General features: G+C 43.7%; 1 protein-coding gene across 1 annotated transcript in view; it reads left to right on the top strand.

Moving 5' to 3' along the window:
* Positions 1 to 24,083, top strand: part of ARFGEF3 (ARFGEF family member 3) — a 240,922-nt gene that overhangs the window by 200,838 nt on the left and 16,001 nt on the right. Inside the window, exons 27-32 of the mRNA XM_075339833.1 lie at positions 3,126 to 3,254; positions 3,941 to 4,117; positions 7,821 to 7,935; positions 8,025 to 8,127; positions 8,207 to 8,338; positions 19,604 to 19,734. Of these exons, the coding sequence (XP_075195948.1) occupies positions 3,126 to 3,254; positions 3,941 to 4,117; positions 7,821 to 7,935; positions 8,025 to 8,127; positions 8,207 to 8,338; positions 19,604 to 19,734 (787 nt within the window). The remainder of the gene's footprint in view (positions 1 to 3,125; positions 3,255 to 3,940; positions 4,118 to 7,820; positions 7,936 to 8,024; positions 8,128 to 8,206; positions 8,339 to 19,603; positions 19,735 to 24,083) is intronic.

The raw sequence follows: 24,083 nt of genomic DNA, 5'->3' as shown, positions 1-24,083 counted from the left end.
GGCTGCCGCTGTCAGTGCTTCAGCAGCAGGCCTCATACATATGAACCGCTTGCCTCTGATTGGCCAGCGCTGCCTTTGGTGAGGTGTTTAGAGCTCAGCGCCGGCCGACATGAAGCAAAGACAGCAGCAGCCCCTGCACTGTCTGTGATTGTTACCGGATCCATGTGCCTGCGGACCACAAGAAGCAGCCAGAGCGGTTCACAGCGTGGTGAAAGTACGGAACCGGAAGTGTGTGCGGTGAGTATTTGCTCGTACAGCAAATCATTGCTCGCATACCGAGTTACAAATTTGCAGCAAGCTTTGCTCATATAGTGAAATGCTCGTACACCGGATTACTCGTAATCCGACGTTCCACTGTATTTGGTATCACCTCTTTCAGAAATGCCTGATCTATTAAAATATAAAATCAATTAATCTGATCAGTAAGGTGTGTAGCAGGAAAAAAAATCAAAAGGCCAGAATTACATTTTTTGGTTGCCTCAACATTGTATTAAAATGCAATAACAGACGATCAAAACTTTGCTTTTATGCAAAAATGGTATAATTAAAACCACCAGCTCAAGACACAAAAAAGAAACCATTACTGAGCCCCAGATACTGAAAATTTAAAACGCTGCGGGTCTCGGAAAATGGCAACAAAGGCGTAATGTTTTTAATTTTTTTTTTTTTTAAAAAAAACTTCTGATTTTTTTTCACCACTTTGATAAAAGTAACACTATACGTATATGTTTGGTATCTATGAACCCATGCTAACCTGGGGAATCATAATGCTAGGTCAGCTTTAGCATGTAATGAACATGGTAAAAAAAAAAAAAAACAAAAACAATTGAGCAATTGCACTTTTTTGCAATTTTACCGCACTTGAAATTGTTTTCCTGTTTTCCAGTACAATATGGGGCAGAATGAATGGTGTCATTCAAAAGTGCAACTTGTCCCACAAAGAACAAACCCTCATATGGCTATAATGATAGAAAATAAAAAGTTATGGCTCTTGGAACAAGGAGAGTAAATAACGAAAAATTGATAATCGTTGCGTGGTGAAGAGTTTGATCAAATTTATGATTGATTTATTGCAAAAGAACAAATTTGCATCTCTCTAGCTACTTTTCCAAAGTGTCTAGAAAAGTGAGGTTATAGAGAATCTTAAAGGGGTTGTATCAAGTATGTAGATTGTTCAATCAATATGATGGGGGATATCTGATCGCCAGAGGTCCACATATGCACTACTTATTCTCTCTGGGACTGCCTGAAATTTCTGAACACCGCATTCATCTATCTCCGGCAGTCTCATAGAGAATTAGTAGAGCAGAGGTGCAAATGCTTGAACTCCATTCCAGTCAGACCAGGCACTGAAGAACCCCTTTCTTGGGATTGGTGGGGTTTCAGCAATCAACAATGTATCCAATATTTTTTTTAAAAGAAAAAGGTTTTGGTACCGTGTTAGCCAGTTAAAAATTGATTGATTGCGCTCAGTGAGAGAAACAAAATTAAAATTTTGTAGTTGTGATACCTTTTAATGGCTAACTAAAATAAAAAAAAATAATAAAATATATTTTATATTTATTTTTATTTTAGTTAGCCATTAAAAGGTATCACAACTACAAAATTTTAATTTTGTTTCTCTCACTGAGAGCAATCAATCAATATTTTATTGTAACCTGTATATTTATTTAGAGCATCACTCCTGTGCTGGGAAAAAAAACTCAGCTGGAATGGTGCTTTTAAATCTAAGCTCACTTCCCCCATTCTTATACTCACTTTTTTACCAAAGCCATTCCAGTCCCGCGGCATCATCTTGTGACTGTAAAGCGGGCTTTACACGCTACGATATCGCTAGCAATTGCTAGCGATTATGGTACGCAAAAGCACCCGCCCCCCGTCGTGCATGCGACTTTGTGTGATCGCTGCCGCAGCGAACATTATCGCTACGGCAGCATCACACGCACTTACCTGGTCGGCGTCGTCGCTGTGACTGCCGAACAATCCCTCCCTTAAGGGGGAGGGACGTTCGGCATCACCGCGACATCACTAAGCGGCCGGCCAATCAAAGCGGAGGGGCGGAGATGAGCGGGACGTAACCCGCCCACCTCCTTCCTTCCGCATTGTGGCCGGCGGCAGGTAAGGAGACGTTCCTCGCTCCTGCGGTGTCACACACAGCGATGTGTGCTGCTGCAGGAGCGACGAACCACATCGATAATCAACCATTACCGATTTTTGGTTTTGGGACGACCTCTCCATGGTGAACGATTTTCACCATTTTTGAGGTCGCTTAAGGTTGCTGGTCAGTGTCACACGCTGCGATATCGTTAATGACGCCGGATGTGCGTCACTAACAACGTGACCCCGGCGATAAAACATTAATGATATCGTAGCGTGTAAAGCCCCCTTAACTTCTGACTGGCCGAAAGTCAGAAGTTCCGTCACAAGCTCTCAAGGCAACTCTATGAGATCCAGAACGGGGCACCTCCATGAAACACTGCCGTTAGGTCACAAATCACTGGAGACTGACCATAGCGAAGGCGATAGAAAATGAAGCAGCTAGAAGTCAGACGTTCTCTCCCAAGCTCCCTATGTAAGTCTATGAGATCCAGATTGAGGCTCTCATAGAGCTGCATTAACCTCCGGTGCTTCCATGAAACACTGGAGCTGCAGGTCACAAATCACAGAAGACCGACTGGAGTGATGGCAATAGAAGATGAAGCCACTGAAAGCTGAGTATAACACTGGGGTCAGGGAACTTAGATTTAAAGCATCACTCCAGTTGTGCAATAAACAAAAACACTGGTGTGGTATGTTAAGATGCACCATGTTTATTTTTGTCATGTGTCACTTTTTAGTGGCTTAAAACCTTACAGAAAGTTGTATTATATATCTAAGGTAATGCGAGATCCCCAAATATAACACACAGTGGTCAGGTGTCGTGTTAAATGTGGCCCATCTTCTAACCACCGGATCCAAACTACTACTGTTTGCATGTCACACAGCATATGAAATGTGCCCATAGTGTTCCAGTATGTTTCTGGACTTCTCTCCTTTCTTTTATTCCCCTTCATCCTCTGCCACATGAAGTTGTGAAGTTGTATGTCCGGTTAGTAAGTGCGGTCTGTCTTTTTGCGTTACTTTAGGTCTTATTGATGTGTGGATAAACCTTTTAGAACAACTTACGGCCGCTGTTTCAAATTGTCCTCGTCAGCATCAACCACCCACCTTGGATTTACTCTTTGAGCTATTGAGAGAAGTTGCCAAAGTGCCAGGTAAGTGTATTACCATGCTAAGGTAACCCTTACGGACAGGGATACAAATTGTATAGTAAGTAGTCGCTCCTTTCTTATTATGCTGCCCATAGAAGCAATAATTGATTTTGGTAAAATACTGAGATCTGAAATAATTGCTATACAAGTATTGAGACTCTAAAGGGTGCTTTACACGCTGCGACATTGCTAGCGATCTCGTTAGCGATGTAACACGCCAGATCGCAGATAAGATTTGCCGAGATCGTACATAGGTCATACTTTATAGCGCCGGTCGCATGTGCGATCTCGGAAAATCGTATGTGCGATCTGGCGTGTTACATCGCTAACGAGATCGCTAGTGATGTCGCAGCGTGTAAAGCACCCTTAAGCTACAGACTTTTATAGATAATTAATTCCCTTCACGTTGGCGACGGCGGTGGTGGTGGTTAGCCAGAATTTTTTCCCAATCCCATTCTCATTATTATTTTGGCAATGTGGTTGTATTCTAACGATACTCAGCCCAACACACAAACTGTGGTCAGTAACAGAAAGTGCATTACTAGAGTGGCTTCCAGCAATGCAGCATTATTAGCATTTTTTAATTACCGATTCAAACCTTTAATGAGACATTGTGTTCTATCTGTAATTGCTTTGCCTATACATCCCGCAGTCGGTGCTCTTGCTCACTGAGTCCTTTTGTCTTGCAGGCCCTGGCTTTGCTATTTATGCAGTTGTACACCTGCTATTACCGGTCATGTCCATGTGGCTGGGTCGCAGTCAGGGTGATCATGTTTATTGGGATGCCGCTTCGGCCAATTTCAAGCACGCAATTGGCTTGTCTTGTGAACTAGTGGTTGAACATATTCAAAGCTTCATAAACTCAGGTACACTATTTTCTCATTGGAAAGTCTTTCTCCATGTTACTGTGATTTTATAGACTTAATTTGTTTGCATGTTTCTTTTTTAGTCTTGCAGAAAAACAAAGTTATTACTACCTGCTAAACCTTATCAACCCTCACCAAAATCGCTTCCAGAACTAAACACACATTGTGGCTGAAACAATTTTTTATTTCACATTAACGTTTTTAACATATGGCAAAAAAACCCTACCATGGCCCTGTCCTTGTGAAGTGAGGACCCATCTGCCCCTCCGTCTAATGCTACCAAGTCGGCCTACCTTCACTAGCCACCCACAGACTTTCATGGCTTCCCATGCGGAACCTGTACCAGGTTCTACCAGTCATGGCCTAGGCATGTTGCAGACTACCACATGGGGGGGAAGGATGCTGCTGCGGCCAGATATCTTGTAGCCAGAGAGGATTGTGAGGAGTGCTAGCTGTCCCAAATCCTTATACACTTATAATTTTGATTGTAGTATGAGACCCAACAGGATCAATGGGAGGAAAGGAAGACTTCATGGGATATTTTATTATTAGATATTGTCTCTAAATTTTATTTTTAATATTTTATTTCATGTATCATTAAGGGTCACTTTTGCCAGTTTATCAAGGATTTGCATTATGAGTAATTCAATAATATAATACTGATATCTGAAAAACGTCCGTTACAAACTAGAGTGAGAAATTCACTTTTCTCCTCCTGGACTGATGTTTCATTCTCATATTTCTCAATTAAAGGGTTAAATATATTGTACAGATTTTCCCATTGCTGAGATGGGAAATGGAGAACTGAAACTGTGATTTCAGGAGAACTTGTAGCAGAATGTCTGCCTCTAGCTCCTCCTTCCCCATACATTTTTAAAAGCCCCAACTGTCATCTATCTGAGAGATGCGAAAATCTGTCTTCATTGAATACAGATTTTAGCCATCAATTGAGAATGAAAGATCAATGCAAATATACAGTGCCTACAAGTAGTATTCAACCCCCTGCAGATTTAGCAGGTTTACACATTCGGAATTAACTTGGCATTGTGACATTTGGACTGTAGATTAGCCTGGAAGTGTGAAATGCACTGCAGCAAAAAAGAATGTTATTTCTTTTTTTTTTTTTTTAAATTGTGAAAAGTTTATTCAGAGGGTCATTTATTATTCAACCCCTCAAACCACCAGAATTCTGTTTGGTTCCCCTAAAGTATTAAGAAGTATTTCAGGCACAAAGAACAATGAGCTTCACATGTTTGGATTAATTATCTCTTTTTCCAGCCTTTTATGACTAATTAAGACCCTCCCCAAACTTGTGAACAGCACTCATACTTGGTCAACATGGGAAAGACAAAGGAGCATTCCAAGGCCATCAGAGACAAGATCGTGGAGGGTCACAAGGCTGGCAAGGGGTACAAAACCCTTTCCAAGGAGTTGGGCCTACCTGTCTCCACTGTTGGGAGCATCATCCGGAAGTGGAAGGCTTATGGAACTACTGTTAGCCTTCCACGGCCTGGACAGCCTTTGAAAGTTTCCAACCTGTGCCGAGGCCAGGCTTGTCCGAAGAGTCAAGGCTAACCCAAGGACAACAAGGAAGGAGCTCCGGGAAGATCTCATGGCAGTGGGGACATTGGTTTCAGTCAATACCATAAGTAACGTACTCCACCGCAATGGTCTCCGTTCCAGACGAGCCCGTAAGGTACCTTTACTTTCAAAGCGTCATGTCAAGGCTCGTCTACAGTTTGCTCATGATCACTTGGAGGACTCTGAGACAGACTGGTTCAAGGTTCTCTGGTCTGATGAGACCAAGATCGAGATCTTTGGTGCCAACCACACACGTGATGTTTGGAGACTGGATGGCACTGCATACGACCCCAAGAATACCATCCCTACAGTCAAGCATGGTGGTGGCAGCATCATGCTGTGGGGCTGTTTCTCAGCCAAGGGGCCTGGCCATCTGGTCCGCATCCATTGAAAGATGGATAGCACGGCCTACCTGGAGATTTTGGCCAAGAACCTCCACTCCTCCATCAAGGATCTTAAGATGGGTCATCATTTCATCTTCCAACAAGACAATGACCCAAAGCACACAGCTAAGAAAACCAAGGCCTGGTTCAAGAGGGAAAAAATCAAGGTGTTGCAGTGGCCTAGTCAGTCTCCTGACCTTAACCCAATTGAAAACTTGTGGAAGGAGCTCAAGATTAAAGTCCACATGAGACACCCAAAGAACCTAGATAACTTGGAGAAGATCTGCATGGAGGAGTGGGCCAAGATAACTCCAGAGACCTGTGCGGCCTGATCAGGTCTTATAAAAGACGATTATTAGCTGTAATTGCAAACAAGGGTTATTCCACAAAATATTAAACCTAGGGATTGAATAATAATTGACCCACACTTTTATGTTGAAAATGTATTAAATTTAACTGAGCAACATAACTTGTTGATTTGTAAGATTTATGCATCTGTTAATAAATCCTGCTCTTGTTTGAAGTTTGCAGGCTCTAACTTATTTGCATCTTATCAAACCTGCTAAATCTGCAGGGGGTTGAATACTACTTGTAGGCACTGTAACAAAGTTGCTTATTTTTATGTCTACAAGTTTGGGAAAGAAGAATTAAAACAGTTGCGCCTTATCTTGAAGGGAACCTGACTTTGTACTTTAATCCCAACAGTTGAAATCACAAATAAACGCAAAACTGGAATCTATTTTGAAGATGTCAGCCAAATTAAAGGCAATCTGTCAGCAGGTTTTTCCTATGTAATTTAAGAACAGCATAGTGTATGGGTTAAACACTGAATTCAGGCATGTGTCATTTGTTTACTTACAATGATTGCTTTATCATGAGGTTATTATCACTGGCCAGATTATCTCGCTAGATAAACTATACCCCCTCCTCTGATAATCAGCTCACTGTCAATTTACTCTGTACACAGAAAGCTGTGGTGTGGACAGGGTTAGCTTTCTGAGCTCTGCGACATCTAAGGCTATGTGTGCACAGTGCGTTTTTCGCGGCGTTTTTGCGCGTTTTTCGGGTGCGTTTTTGGCCTCAAAACTGCATGACTTTGCTTCCCCAGCAAAGTCTGAGTTTTCATTTTTGCTGTCCACACACAACTTTTTTTTTAAGCTGCGTTTTTGAGCTTGAAAAAAAAAATGGACATGTCAATTCTTTCCTGCGTTTTTCTGTGTTTTCCCCCCATGCAATGCATTGGAAAAACGCAGCAAAACGCAGAGATCAAAAACACAGCAAAGCGCAGCCAAAAACGCACCAAATCGCGGTAAAAACGCATGCGTTTTTTGACGCGTTTTTTCGACGCGGGTGCGTTTTTGTGCGTTTTTAGCGGCCAAAAACGCAGCGTCAAAAAAACGCAGTGTGTGAACTTAGCCTTAGAATTCTGATTGTGTCACAACTGCTGCACCATGTAATCTAGGTGATACATCATTGGAATAAGGGTCTCTTTTTCTACATCATACTGCTGTCAGATGAGATAGAAAAAACCTGTTGACAGATTCCCTTTAACTAGCAGATTATACAACACAGATACATCTATTATGCTTCTGTGTTACAATGCCATGCACAGTATGCACTGTATAAGGTACCAGTCGCAGTATGTACCACCATACAAGACAGCCTCAATGCCCCACCAATGTCCGTAATTAACAGATGTGCGATTTACAAAGTTTAATCTTTTGGTATGTTTTCTGCAGACATCGGGTATGAAAATATGATTAACACAATGCTGAAGGAATTATTCAAGCTGCTTGTGTCGTGTGTGGCAGAACCCACTGAAACCATCTCCCGAGTGGGCTGTTCCTGTATCAGGTAGGTATTACTTGATAGATCGGATATGGGAATCCTTGGTTTTTATGTCTTCTAATCTGATCCCATCATATTTTTTTATCTGTTTTTAGATATGTATTGGTAACTGCAGGACCAGTCTTTACAGAGGAGATGTGGAGATTGGCTTGTTGTGCCTTGCAGGATGCGTTTTCTGCTACCTTAGAACCAATGAAGGTAAGACATGAGGGTTGTTATAACCAAATGACACTGGTTGGTCTACCGCAAATGCATAACTACATATCCATCATCTCAGAATCTATTAGGCTATTTCCATAGCGGGTCAGAAAGTTTTTCTGGAGACGCCTGTGAAGTGAAGGTGGCAGCACCATCTTTATCCCCAAATGCAGAAGCTGAATATTGGAGAATCCGGGCCATGACGCAACAGGTAAAAATACTCAAACCGTACCTCTACCATAGAAAATGGAGGTATACTGTCACTGTTTATTCCTACAACTAGAGTTTGGAGAATTGATTTGCAGGACCGCAGTCCAGCAGCCAGATCCGTATTCTGTGATCGTTGGATGTGAGTCTTACTTATGCTCACTTACCTGATATCTGCGGCTCCTTTTGATTAACTGCGCATGTATGATGCCGTGTGTGTGTCAAACCGCGATGATGTTGCTGCACCAGCCCACCTAATCAACAGAAAATCTGAGGACGACCGCAGATAAGGGGCGAATTTCAGGGCTCCCATCCAGCAGTCATGGCTACTGGACCGGTGTCCTGTGAATTAATTCTCCCATCTCTCCCTACAACATAACATTTTTCGCTGGCACTGACTATGTTCACTGGCTGCTATCCATTAAATGAAAGATATGTTGATGCCAGAAGTTGGTGTGCTTAACTTGGAATGAAAATTTAATAAAGTCTTTGGTCTAAATTTGATGTAGAGGAGATGATTCATTTAAAGTGCCGCTCTCTGTCTTTTCATGGATACGTTATTGATTTGTGATTACACCAGAATATCACGGAAATGAACAGATGTAAAATTTTAGTGTGGGCAGATCTTGGAGATGCACAATCAAATGCTTATGCAACTTCTTAGAAGCTTGGAGTGAAAACGTAAACACATAAAAAGCCAAAAGTGGCTAAAATCTAAAATGTTATATTTTTTCTATGTTCCACTACAGCAGACTGATTTCTGGGAATCTATGAACAAGTTTTTCTATAAAATCTTACAGAAACATGATGTAGAGACAGAGACCCTGATTGCAGCGATGTGTCACTTACTGGGTAGAAGAGTCCTCTATAAGGACAGGAAACACAAAACAGGATAAAAGGCCCCTCCTACACCTCAAAGTTTTTTCCTGTCACTATGGAGGACAGAAACAGGAGAGCAGTGCTTATGTGCAAAGATTACCTTCAGGACCGACCCAGTGGGATCAGAGGTTCATCCCTCTCCTTCCTCCTGTCAAGAAGTCCTGAGTTGACAGGTCTTGAAGAGGTCCCTTAGCCAGAGGTAGTCAAGTGGGATGGAGCTCCTGGTCTTTTTCCGCTTCCCTTCACAGAGGGCTCTCGACTCCCTGCACGAGGCCTTGGGGCGCAACTTCAGGTTACGCGCAGTGCGTGCGGTCCAGCTTGGAACGCACGTTTGGTGTCCAGAGTGGAGGCGCAAGATCTGTAGGGCGATGTGTGTTCCGCCATGAAACCGCACATGACACAGGTGGTGCTGTACACAGGATGGGGTAATATAATCCCATTATCTATAAAGTCTGTGCTAGCCCTGTGCTATGCTATCACTGTGTTGACACTGGGTTTTGTTGTGCTGTACTGTACTGACACTATATGGCGCTGTGCTGACAGTGTACTAACGCTGTGCTGATGCTACTGGGGGCTATATAGAGGACTCGGTCCGTTCAGCTGTGCTTTCGGTACAGCCCCTGGTTTTTATAAGTCTTTCCTGCAATAGGTTTATCCCCTTTTGCCCATTTAGTCCGCTGTATGCTTAGAGTTCCCTTTTATGTATTCTAGGACAGGGGTTCCTCTACTGGGTCTCGCATGACAGTGAAAAAGGAGACCAGGAGGGTTTCAGGGAAGACTAAAAGATGTTCTGTCTTAAATTGTAAATTACCTGAAGCATATCAAAAACAGCTATGTAAAGATTACATGTCTAAAATTGTCAGGGATGAACAGTCATCTTTATTGTTGGAGATGAGATCTATGATAAGAGAGGAGGTGCAGGTCACTGTTTCGAATCTAGTTTCTCTTCGGGCAGCACAGACTATTTCCTGAAAAGAACTGGAGTTGAGCTCAGAGGATGAGAAACAGTCATTTTGGTTCCAAATGGAGCACAGAGAAGTAGAAAAGAGAAAGAAGTACTGTTTTTCTTCAGAAGATACAGATGACATTTTTTGGGTTGTCAGAATCGCCATGAAGGATTGAGGAAACACAAAAGACCCTCTCTATTCAGGATAAAATGTTTGGAGGCCACAGAACCCTGAGAAATAGGGTTTTCCATGTCAGCGATCATATTCGTGCCATGGTCATGGAAGAATGGGAGGATGTAGAGAAGAAATAGATTATATCAAGAGATTTCAGAATCTGTCTCCCATTTGAACCAGATGAAAAGTGTGGAAAGAAGTCCCAAATATTGATGTTCCGGTGGCCAGGTGGCAAAAAAGACTTCTATCCCGTTTGAGAATTCTTCTAGCCTTAGATACTTTTTGGACAGAAAGGCAGACAGCCGGCTAGAAAGGGTGTTTGAAGCCTCTGCAGCAATAATTGGGGCAAACATAGCGGTCACCTCTGAAGCCAAATCCATGCATATATAGATTGATGACCTGGAGACCACTTGAAGACATCAAGGTAGCCATATTATATTCCCTTTCATTACTTAAGATGGCATCAGGCTTTATGGCTAATTTGTCAGCAGAGTCGGATAGGTTTGTTGACAGGAATAATGCCCTTTCTAATTCAGCCTGTCAGACAATTGGGCGGAAGACCTGGATAGCCATTCTAATAATATGCTATGCTCTATTTCTTTTTTAGGTCTGCGAATTATCGTCCAATTTTGGATGAGATGCTATAGAAAGCATTGTGTAGCAGGAAAGGGTTTCCAGAGGAAAAACCAAGGAAGTCTATCGTTTCGTAGGTCCTGTGTTTCTCAAAGACAGGAGTATAAAGCGAAGGGGAGACTGGAGAGGTGGAGCTACCTAAAAGGGTTTAGAGGTAGAGGTTCCCTGTTTTGTTCTGAGCAGGTACGGGAACTCCAGAAGGGTTGGTGGGAGGCTTCAGTATTTTTTTTAAAGAGGTGGAAGGATATTGTTTACATTACTCGCTGCTTAAAACCATTTCAGAAAGGTACAAGATAGTTTACCCAATTACCACCAGAAAGGTTCCTGTTAACAGCTTCCTAGTTCCCAGGCACCCTTCGACTTTAGACGGAAAAAGAAAAATTAATAAAATCCGAAGCAATAATTCCTGTTCCCCATACAGAGGAGTCTCTATTCCATCAAGAAGCCTTCAGGTGAATTCTAAACCATAATCATCTTGAAACCCTTAAGTCACATACAAGAGGTTCAGGATTGAGACAATAAAGTCAGCCTTACTTTTAATAGACAGGGATGCGGTAATGTGTATGCTGGACTTGAAAGAGGCCTATTAACATGTGGCCATTCATCTATTATGCCAGAGGTTTCTGAGGTTTGCAATAGAGCTTCAGGGTCAGACCTGTTATTTTTAATTCCAGTGCTCCCGTTCAGTCTACCCTTCATCACACGAGTGTTCACAGAATTAATATCAGAAATAGTAGCCTTCCTTAGACAGAAACAAACACATCATCATAATCCCATATCTAGATGAAGTTTTGTTAGGAGCAGATCCAAAGCAGAAATTAGAATGCCATCTCGTAGTGATTTCATCAACGTCGCGGTCATTAGGGTGGATAATAAACTGGGTAAAATCGGGCATAAAACAGGGCACCAAGAAAGTCTTCGTAAGAGTCCTCTTAGATTCCCACCGCAGATCATCGTTTCTTCCAGAAGCGAACCAAGTGTTGATCAGACACAGGATGCTGTCCTTTCAACAGGGGAGAAAAGGTACGATAATATCAGCTATGAGTGTCCTAAGGGTCATGACTAGTGATGAGCGAGCATGCTTGTAACTGCTCGGCGGGGACCGAGTAATCTCGCGATACTCGTGCTGTACTCGTGGTCTTCATTTCTGCATGTTGGCGCTCTTTTGAGAGCCAGCCCTCATGCAGGGATTGGCTGGCAGACCACTGCAATGCCACAGCCCTGTTAGTTGTGGAATTGCAGTGATTGGCCGGCCTGCACAGCGTGACCGAGCCTTTATACCGGCCGGCGCGCTGTGCTCTGCTCACAGCTATCCAGACAGTCAGTGCAGGGAGAGTGTCGCTGATTCAGGGAAAGCTTTGCGGCCCTTTATAGCTTTTTCAGTTGCAGGGCTGCAAACAGTGTGACCAAAAGTCCTTCTCAGGACTATTCTAGTTGTATACAGGCAGGCAGGGTATAGCCAGGTCGGAGTACAGTAGCAGAGTCCTTCTCAGGACTATTGTTGCTATATACAGGCAGGGTATAGCCAGGTCTGAATACAGGCTAGTGACCAGAAGAGTCCTTGTCAGGACTATTGTACCAGTATACAGGCAGGCAGGCAGGCAGGGTAGTGGTGACCGTATACCAGCCTTCATCATATCTGGGGCTGGTGTACACAGTGTAAAACAGTCCAGATAGTGTCTGACTTGTCTGTAATTGTCGCTCCCCAAAAAAACCTGTTAGGTTCTTAGTGCGTCCGTGCTTGGTTTTTAAAACCGCACGTGTGTGCCTGTTGGTGGCAGCGTACAGGTGCACTTGTGTGCAATTTCCACAAACTTTGATATAACGCACAAGTAGTGAATATACACGTCAGCAGTGCACAGCATTGCAAAATGCGCAAGGGCATTGGCAAGGAACAAGGAAGTGGACGTGATGGTGGTGCAGGCAGAGGCCGAGGTCGTGGGCAAGCTCTAATTTCGCCACAACAAAGGGCCACATCTAGTCGCTCGCACGTCCTGTCCCAAATTCTTGGGGACCGCAGCAGTACACCGCTCTTGAACCAAGACCAGTGTCAACAGGTTGTTAGTTGGATAGCAGATAATGCTTCCAGTCAGATTGGCACCACCACAAACACTCTGTCTTCCACACGGTCAAGTGTCAGTAGCCGTGATACTGCACCGCACATTTCTGAACCTGATCCTCCTTCCTACCACCAGGCTGAGTACACGTCCTCCTCGGACATTAATGATCCCACACTTGGACACTCGGAAGAGCTGTTCACGTTTCCATTCACACATTCTGGCCTCTCGCCAGCTCATATTGAAGTGGGTCATGAGGAGATCGTCTGTACAGATGGCCAAATATTTGAGCAGCCACGTTCTCACGAAGTTGGCAACGTGTCTCAACAAGTGGTGGACGATGATGAGACACAATTGTCAGGAAGTCAGGAGGAGGAGCAGGGTGCGGAAGAGGAAGACGACGTGGTGGATGATCCAGTAACTGACCCAACCTGGCAGGAGGATATGCAGAGCGAGGACAGCAGTGCACAGGGGGAGGGAGGCGTAGCATCACAACAGGCAGTAAGAAGCAGGGTGGTGGCCCCAGGCAGAAGTCAGGCAACCGTTTCCCGGAACAACACGACGACACAAGGTGCCTGTACAAATGTTAGGTCTTCCCGAGTCTGGCAGTTTTTTAAGTTGGATCCAGATGATTCAAAAAAGGCCATTTGCAACACCTGCCGTGCCAGCATCAGCAGGGGTACCAAAACTAGCAGCCTGACCACCACCAGCATGATCAGGCACATGTCAGCCAAGCACCCGACTTTGTGGGAAGTACAACAGAGTCGAGGAGCAGTGCTTGCTGATGTCACTGCTACGTCTTCGCTGGTTGTGCATGCGAGCCAATCCCCTGTCCATGCTGCCTGCGAACAAGCCTCCTCCACTCCTGCACCTGCAGTTGCCTACGCAGAAAGAACACCATCATCAAGCACGTCCTTGTCCCAGCGCAGCGTTCAGTTATCCATTCAGCAAACCTTTGAACGCAGGCGCAAATACACTGCCAACACCCCACATGCCACAGTTCTAAATGCTAACATTTCGCGACTGCTTGCGCTGGAAATGTTGCCTTTTAGGCTGGTGGAGACAGAAGCATTCCGTGACCTGATCGCGGCAGCTGTCCCACGTTACTCGGTCCCCAGCCGCCACTATTTCTCCCGGTGTGCCGTCCCCGCGTTGCATAACCACGTGTCACAAAACATCACACGTGCCCTGAACAACGCTGTTTCACCCAAGGTCCACCTAACCACAGACACGTGGACAAGTGCTTGTGGGCAAGGCCGCTACATCTCGTTGACGGCACACTGGGTTAATATTGTGGAAGCTGGGACCCAGTCTGAGCGAGGGACGGAACACGTCCTTCCCACACCAAGGTTTGCAGGCCCTACCTCAGTCAGTGTTTCACCCACACTCTACAGCTCCGGAATGTCATGCTCTTCAGCCTCCTCCTCCTCCTGCGCATCCTCATCCACTGTACCCTCCGCACCAGTCACAAGCTGGAAGCACTGCAGCACTGCCTCGGCGAAGCGGCAACAGGCTGTGCTGAAGCTACTCGGCATAGGTGACAAACCCCACAATGCAGAAGAGCTGTGGACAGCTCTGAAACAGCAGGCAGATCACTGGCTCACACCTCTGAACCTAAAGCCAGGAAAGGTCGTGTGTGACAATGGCCGGAACCTGGTGGCGGCTTTGAGGCGAGGCCAGCTGACACATGTTCCATGCGTGGCCCATGTGCTCAACCTCGTGGTTCAGCGGTTTCTAAAGTCATACCCAGAGCTGTCTGATCTGCTGGTAAAAGTTCGCCGCCTGTCTGCACATTTTCGAAAGTCACCTACTGCTTCAGCCGGCCTTGCCGGCTTTCAGCGCAGTTTGCATCTTCCGGCTCACAGACTGGTGTGTGATGTCCCCACGCGTTGGAATTCAACTCTGCACATGTTGGTCAGGATATGTGAGCAGAAGAGGGCAGTTGTTGAGTACCTGCATCACCTAAGCCGTCGGGAAATGGGTCAAACTCCACACATAACACCTGAGGAGTGGAGATGGATGTCAGACCTATGTACCATCCTCCAAAACTTTGAGGACTCCACCAAGATGGTGAGTGGTGATGACGCCATTATTAGCGTCACCATACCGCTACTCTGCCTTCTAAAACGGTCTCTGCTGAAAAACAAACATGATGCATTGCAGGCGGAGCGCGATGAGTTGCAGCAAGAAACAGTAGTGGGTGTGGGTGATAACACACAGCCCAGCCTCGTCTCATCACAACGTGCAGTGGAGGACTATGACGAGGAGGAGGATGAAGACATGGAGCAACTCTCCGGCCAAATTGAGGATATGACATGCACACCAGTCATATCCTCGGTTCAGCGTGGCTGGCCAGAGGACAGGGTAGATGAGGAGGAGGAGGAGGAGGAGGAGGACAGCATGTTCAGTCATCTTGTTGGTCAGGCTACTGAAGTCCTGGCTGTTAAGAGTCTGGCGCACATGGCTGACTTTATGGTAAGCTGCCTGTCTCGTGACCCTCGCGTTAAGAACATCTTGGCCGACAATCATTACTGGTTGGTAACACTGTTAGACCCACGCTACAAGGAGAACTTTTTGTCTCTTATTCCCGTGGAGGAGAGGTCAACCAAAATGCAGCAGTTCCGGAAGGCCATAGTCACGGAAGTAGGCAAAGCATTCCCCTCACAAAACGCTAGCGGCATAGGTCAGGAATCAGTGGACAACCGAGGCGTACAGCCGAGAGAGGCACAAGTCCAATCCGCCAGAGGTAGGGGAACAGTCTTTAAGATGTGGGACAGTTTTCTCAGCCCCTCACGTACCACAGCCCCTGAGGTGCGGGGTAGTGCCACAAGAAATCCTAAGTTTGCCCAGATGCTGAAGGAGTACCTTGCAGATCGAACAACTGTACTCCGACATTCCTCTGTGCCTTACAATTATTGGGTATCCAAGCTGGACACGTGGCATGAATTGGCTCTCTACGCCTTGGAAGTCCTGGCCTGCCCTGCTGCTAGCGTTTTGTCAGAGCGTGTTTTTAGTGCCGCAGGTGGAATCATTACAGATAAACGCACCCGCCTGTCAACTGAAAATGCTGACAGGCTGACTCTGATCAAGATGAACAAGGGTTGGATTGGGCCAGACTTCACCACACCACCAGCAAATGAGAGCGGAATTTAAAGTTTGCCATGTACCTCCACTCACCCATGGGTACACACTTCTGGACTTTGGATAATCGCTGGACTGCTCCTCCTTCTCCTCATGCGCCACCATGATGATGACCGTTACAAATTGCAATACTTAGGCCTTTGTTTCAGGTATACCCCCAGTGGTAAATTTTTTCGCCCATTCTTTGCAGAATGGACATTACAACGACAGGAGACCCGCTCCTTTGCAATGGGAACAATGTTTTGAGGCCCTCATGCACGTCTCTACCCAGGGACAACGTGGAGCCTCCCAATTTTTGGCTGCCCTGCCTAAGGGCTATACTATAATATACCCACTTCCTGACAATGGACACTTAATGTTTTGAGGCCCTCATGCACGTCTCTACCCAGGGACAACGTGGAGCCTCCCAATTTTTGGCTGCCCTGCCTAAGGGCTATACTACAATAGACCCACTTCCTTACAATGGGCACTTCAGGTTTACAGGCCATCATGCACGTCTCTATCCAGGGACAATGTGGAGCCTCCCAATTTTTGGCTGCCCTGCCTAAGGGCTATACTACAATAGACCCACTTCCTTACAATGGGCACTTCAGGTTTACAGGCCATCATGCACGTCTCTATCCAGGGACAACGTGGAGCCTCCCAATTTTTGGCTGCCCTGGCAAAGGGCTATACTAAAATAGACCCACTTCCTTACAATGGGCACTTCAGGTTTACAGGCCATCATGCACGTCTCTATCCAGGGACAATGTGGAGCCTCCCAATTTTTGGCTGCCCTGCCTAAGGGCTATACTACAATAGACCCACTTCCTTACAATGGGCACTTCAGGTTTACAGGCCATCATGCACGTCTCTATCCAGGGACAATGTGGAGCCTCCCAATTTTTGGCTGCCCTGCCTAAGGGCTATACTATAATACACCCACTTCCTGACAATGGACACTTAATGTTTTGAGGCCCTCATGCACGTCTGTATGCAGGGGCATTGGTGAACCTCACAATTTTGGACTGCCCTGGCAAAGGAAAATACTACAAAGACTCACTTCCTCAAAATGGGCACATTAGACTCAAGAGGCCTTCATGTACGTCTCTTCTCAGGGACATCGGAGTGCCACACAATGTTTTCACGTAAAATCTTTCATGTATTAATCTCAAAAAGTAACATACACCAGCTCTATCTCACTATTGGGTATGTGCCCTTAACATTTCCGCCATGAAAAATCATTTTGGGGTCATTTTGGAAGGTTTTCTGGTGAGTCCGTAAAAATGGCGTAAAACGCGGACAAAATTGTTCACAGCTGTGACTTTTCAGTGATAAATGCTTCAAGGGGTCTTCCCCATGCTGTTGCCATGTCATTTGAGCACTCTTCTGAGACTTTTGTGACATTTTTAGGGTTTCTCCATGCTGCCGGGGGGTCATTTCACAAAAATACTCGGGTCTCCCATAGGATAACATTGGGCTCGTTGCTCGGCCCGAGTACACGAGTATCTTGGGAGGCTCGGCCCGAGCTTCGAGCACCCGAGCTTTTTAGTACTCGCTCATCACTAGTCATGACATCTTGCATTCCCAGTGTTGTTGGTATTATTTCCATTAAAGACCACTTCAGTGAGTGATTTTTATCTGCCTGGGACAAACGGTAGTTGTCACTGGAAAGAAAAATGTACTCTTTTTAAACCCAGGGGACAATCCTAATGGAATCAACGTGCTATCCCAGGACTGGGGCATGGAATTTTCAGATGCCTTCCTAACCTTTCCAATGATCTTGTGGAAGATCCAAGAGGACCAGGCAAAAGTAATTCTTATTGTTCCCTTTTGGTCAAGAAGGAGCTGGTTTCCTCTGCTGAGGCCTAGAAGATCCTTTCCTGCTTCCCTGAAGAAATGACTTTCTGGTTCAGGGTCTCCTTCTACATCACGATATAGAGCAGCTATGACTGTCAGCATGGATCCTGAAAGGCAGATCTTGAAAGCACAAGGTCTTTCCGATCAGATGATTTCTACCATATAGTCGAGTGGGAAACCAGTAACCTTGGCCATATATAAGAAAATCTCGAGGAAGTTCGGTTCTGAGTATAGTGAGTCGATCATAGGGATGTTTACGTCCCGCTCATCTCCGCCCCTCCGCTTCCATTGGCCGGCGGCCGTGTGACGTCACTGTGACGCCAAACGTCCCTCCCACTCCAGGAAGTGGACGTTCGCCGCCCACAGCGTGGTCGCACGAGAGGTAAGTACCTGTGACGGGGGTTACTGACTTTGTGCGACACGGGCAGCGATTTGCCCGTGACGCAAAAAGGACGGGGTCGGATACGATCGATTGTGAAATTGCACAATCGGTCGTACCGTGTAAAGCAGCCTTTAGTGTCTTCTTTGATTCTTCTTTAGCCAGTCATCCTTGGGTTGCTAGGTTCTCAAAAGCAGTTGAAAGGTGAAGGCTTATAATGAGAAAATCCGTGCCCCGTGGAACACTCCAACTTGGTTCTGAATGCCATCTGTAAATCATCCTATGAAATCAAGGAGCAGATTACGAGTACTATTAACAAATGATTCCCTTAAAACAACCATTTTCATCACTTCTGCAAAAAGAGTAGGTGAGATTCAGATCTTATCAATTAGAGACCCTTACCTACAGGTCCTGGAGGATTGGCTACTACTTAAAAGTGGTGTCAACACTAAATAGGAATTAGAAGATTGTTCTACCATCCTTATATCAGGATCCTAAAAATAAGAAGGAAAATAATTCGTTCGATCTTAGGCAGCCTGTGCTGACCTACTTAGAAGCGACTCGGGACTGGAGGCTGGACTCCAATAATTTCATCCAATTCAGAGGCAAAAACAAAGGGAAAAAGCTTCAAAGTCAACTCTAGCTGAATGGATTAAGGCCACAATCTGACTAACATATTCTTCGGAAGGGAAGTCACCTCCTGAAGTTATCAGAACGCAATCAACGAAGGCAACTCTCATTTCCTGGGCAGAGTGAGCATGAGACTCCGTGGACCAGATTTGTAAAGGAGCAACTTGGTCCAAATTGTGCATCTTGTGCAGACGCTGAGTTGTACCCATCCTGGTGTGTTACTTGAAAAAGTCATTGGGGGTGGGAGTGGCTTTTTAACCTCTCAAGTGTTTCTTGTCTCTATAGAAGATAAGAAGGATGGCCACCTGATGTGTTGATATGCTGTCTTAATTGACTCCTGGAAATACAGTTGCCAGTAGAGCTAATTCCTTCTTTTATTGAAATAGCAAAACAGCCTAGTAAGTGACACATCACTGGAATCCGGGTATCTGTCCCTACATCATGGTACTTTCAGATTACATAACAAAACTCTGCTAACAGATTCCCTTTAATGTACATATTTTGACAGCATTCTTTACTATAGTTTAAAAACAGGCTTTTTTCTAGCACCATATCTTGAAACAATACATTGATGTAATTGTTCTTGACAGGTGTTCATGTTAGATGCCCAGTGCTCACCCAAAACCCCAAACAATAAAGAGGGCTTTGAACATGCCCAGTCCTGTGTGCTTATTATTGAGCTGCCTCCAGATGAAAAGCCCAATGGACACACACAGAAAAGGTAAGGCTGTTTAAAAGATAAGCCGATTAAAAATGAAACCTGTCAGAAGTAGTCCCAAGAGATGTGGAATAGAAAGTATAGTCATATTTCTGCACTATTGTACATTTTTCACCCGATACGAGATAAAATAGAATTTCCGCATGATGTAGTCTTGCATAACAATAGTTTATTGTGCCTTATATGACACTCCCATTAACCCCTTCACCACTCAGCCTGTTTTCACCTTCCTGACCAAGCCAATTTTTACAATTCTGTCCAGTGTCAGTTTATGAGGTAATAACTCTGGAACACTTCAACTAGTTTGAGTGATTCTGAAATTGATTATTCGTGACATGTTGTACTTTATGGTAGTGGTAAATTTAGGCCAATATCCTTTGCTTTCATTTGCGAAAATATCATAAATTTGGCAATAAATTTGAAAATTTCACCATTTTCAAACTTTGAATTTTCATGCCCTTAAACCAGAGACTTGTGTCACAGAAAATAACAAATAACGTTTCCCAAGTGTCTACTTTACATCGGCATAATTTTTGAAATATAATTTTTTTTATTATAAAGTTAGAAAAATTGAAAGTTTATCAGCATTTTCTATTTTTTTTTCTACAAAATTTACAAAACCAATTTTTTTAGGGACCACATCACATTTGAAGTGACTTTGAGAAGCCTAGGTGACAAAAAATACCCAACAGTGACCCCATCCTAAAAACTACATCCCCTTACAGTACGTAAAAAAACCCCATTCAATACGTTTAATAACTCTTTTTAGGTGCTTTATAAAAATTCAAGTGATGTGGAAGGAAAAAATGAAAATTTTATTTTTTTTTCCACAAAAATATTGCTTTAGCCCCAAATTTTTTGTTTTCACAAGGGTAACGGGATAAATACACCATACATTTTGTTGTGCAATACCAATACCCAAACAGTCATATGAAAAAGTTTGGGCACCCCTATTAATGTTAACCTTTTATCTTTATAACAATTTGGGTTTTTGCAACAGCTATTTCAGTTTCATATATCTAATAACTGATGGACTCAGTAATATTTCTGGATTGAAATGAGGTTTATTGTACTAACAGAAAATGTGCAATCCGCATATAAACAAAATTTGACCGGTGCAAAAGTATGGGCACCCTTATCAATTTCTTGATTTGAACACTCCTAACTACTTTTTACTGACTTACTAAATTGGTTTTGTAACCTCATTGAGCTTTGAACTTCATAGGCAGGTGTAACCAATCATAACAAAAGATATTTAAGGTGGCCACTTGCAAGTTGTTCTCCTATTTGAATCTCCTATGAAGAGTGGCATTATGAGCTCCTCAAAACAACTCTCAAATGATCTGAAAACAAAGATTATTCAACATAGTTGTTCAGGGGAAGGATACAAAAAGTTGTCTCAGAGATTTAACCGTCAGTTTCCACTGTGAGGAACATAGTATGGAAATGGAAGAACACAGGTACAGTTCTTGTTACACCCAGAAGTGGCAGGCCAAGAAAAATATCAGAAAGGCAGAGAAGAAGAATGGTGAGAACAGTCAAGGACAATCCACAGATGACCTCCAAAGACCTGCAGCATCATCTTGCTGCAGATGGTGTCACAGTGCATCGGTCAACAATACAGCGCACGTTGCACAAGGAGAAGCTGTATGGGAGAGTGATGCGAAAGAAGCCGTTTCTGCAAGCATGCCACAGAGTCGCCTGAGGTATGCAAAAGCACATTTGGACAAGCCAGTTACATTTTGGAAGAAGGTCATGTGGACTGATGAAACAAAGATTGAGTTGTTTGGTCATACATAAGGCATTATGCATGGAGGCAAAAAAACACGGCATTCCAAGCAAAGCACTTGCTACCCACAGTAAAATTTGGTGGAGGTTCCAATCATGCTTTCGGGCTGTGTGGCCAATGCCGGCACCGGGAATCTTGTTAAAGTTGAGGGTCGCATGGATTCAACTCAGTATCAGCAGATTCTTGACAATAATGTGCAAGAATCAGTGACGAAGTTGAAGTTACGCAGGGGATGGATATTTCAGCAAGACAATGATCCAAAACACTGCTCCAAATCTACTCAGGCATTCATGCAGAGGAACAATTACAATGTTCTGGAATGGCCATCCCAGTCCCCAGACCTGAATATCATTGAACATCTGTGGGATGATTTGAAGCGGGCTGTCCATGCTCGGCGACCATCAAACTTAACTGAACTGGAATTGTTTTGTAAACAGGAATGGTCAAATATACCTTCATCCAGGATCCAGGAACTCATTAAAAGCTACAGGAAGCGACTAGAGGCTGTTATTTTTGCAAAAGGAGGATCTACAAAATATTAATGTCACTTTTATGTTGAGGTGCCCATACTTTTGCACCGGTCAAATTTTGTTTAAATGCGGAATGCACATTTTCTGTTAGTACAATAAACCTCATTTCAATCCAGAAATATTACTGAGTCCATCAGTTATTAGATATATGAAACTGAAATAGCTGTTGCAAAAACCCAAATTGTTATAAAGAAAAAAGGTTAACATTAATAGGGGTGCCCAAACTTTTTCATATGACTGTATGTGGTGAAAAACTACTGTTTGAGTGCACGGCTCTGAAGGGAAGGAGTGCTATTTGAAACCTGGTGCGCAAAATCAGTTGGAATCAATAGCAAAAGTCATGTCACGTTTGCAGTGCACCTGATGCACCTAAACAGTGGAGAGTGTGAGAGTGACCCCATTTTGGAAACTAGACCCCTCATGGAATTTAGCTAGATATGTCGTAAGCACCTTGAATCCCCAGGTGCTTCACAGAATTGAATGTTTAGCTGTCAAATAATAAAAATCACATTTTCCATACAAAAATTTTGCTTTAGCGCCAAATTGTTCATTATCCAAAGGATAGCCAGATAAAGTGGAGCTGGAGTATGCAATTTCTCCTGAGTACACCAATACCCCATATGCGGTGGAAAACTACTTTTTGGCGCATTGCGGGTCTTGGAAGGGAGGGAGCACTATTGGAGCACAGATTTAGCAAGAATAGACTACTGCTGGAGCCATGTCATATTTGAAAAGCCGCTATGATACAGAAACCACACACATGTGATCCCATTTTGGAAAGTTGGAAAGTACACCTCTTGAAGAACTTGTCTGGGGGTGATGTGAGCATTTTAACCTCTTCACGACATAAGACATACCTCGTACGTCATGGTTGACAAGGTTTTCCCAACTGATGACATACAGGGTACATAATGGCTTTCATGCGGGCACAGGAGTTGTGCCCACACTATTAACAGCGGAAGTTCAACTTATATGACAGCCAAGCGCCACCCCAGGCTGTTTAACTCTCTAAATGCAACAATCAATAGCAGTTGCAGCATTTAAGAGGTAGGCAGAGAAGTGCGATCCTCACCCAAGTGATCGAGACCCCCGCAACGTGATCACAGGGCCAGATCAATGCCATGGCAACCCAGCTACATCAAGCCTCTTAGACCATGCCTTGAGCTTGGTATAAGAGGCTTCTGTCAATGCAAAACTGACAAGTATAACAGCATTGCAATGTATTATATCAGTGATCAGAGTAATAAAAGTTAATGTCCCATATAGGGATTAAATAAAAGGAAATATAAAAAAAAAAAGTAAAGAAAAATTTGAAAAAAAAAATTTAAGAAAAACACAAAATAAAGAGAAAAAATAGGATTCCACTACATACGTATGTTTAATCTAAAAAAATTAACAAAAAAAGTACACAATTGATATCACCACTGGAACGATCTGATTTATAAATCTGTCACACTATTTAACCTCTTCAATGAACACTGTAATAAAAGAATACTATTCTTTTTCATCATATCGTCAAAAAAGTGAAATAAAATGCAATCAAAAAGTTGCATTTAAATAAAAAGGGTATCACTGAAAACATCTTGTCCCACAAAAAACAAGTCACCAAACAGGTCTGTCAGCAGAGAAATTAAAATCTATTAAAAAAACTTTCTGAACTGCTGTTTCTTCTTGATTCTTCTTGATTCCAAAAAAAAAAGAAAAAAACACTATTGCCTTCAAAATTTGGTGCTGCAAAAAAAACTTTGGTGAAAAACAGTGTGATAGTAGCCAAACCTAAAAAACTATATTAATCTGGTATTGCTGCAATTATACCAACCTGAGGAATAAAGCCACCTGATTACTTATACCGCCAGGTGAACGGTGTAAAAATAGTAATAAAGTCAATTTTTCAACTGGTATTGATTTTGTAAATTCTGCTTCCTAAAGATCACAGACAGGCTCAGTTCACATTTATCCTGTGCTCTATGCTGACCACTTACACCAGGAATTATGTGTAAATGTCTGGAAAACATAATTCAGACAAATTTCCC

The sequence above is a fragment of the Anomaloglossus baeobatrachus genome, chromosome 3 (genome assembly GCF_048569485.1).
Source record: "Anomaloglossus baeobatrachus isolate aAnoBae1 chromosome 3, aAnoBae1.hap1, whole genome shotgun sequence".
Taxonomy (NCBI): domain Eukaryota; kingdom Metazoa; phylum Chordata; class Amphibia; order Anura; family Aromobatidae; genus Anomaloglossus; species Anomaloglossus baeobatrachus.
This window is presented reverse-complemented; position numbering and strand designations above follow the sequence as displayed.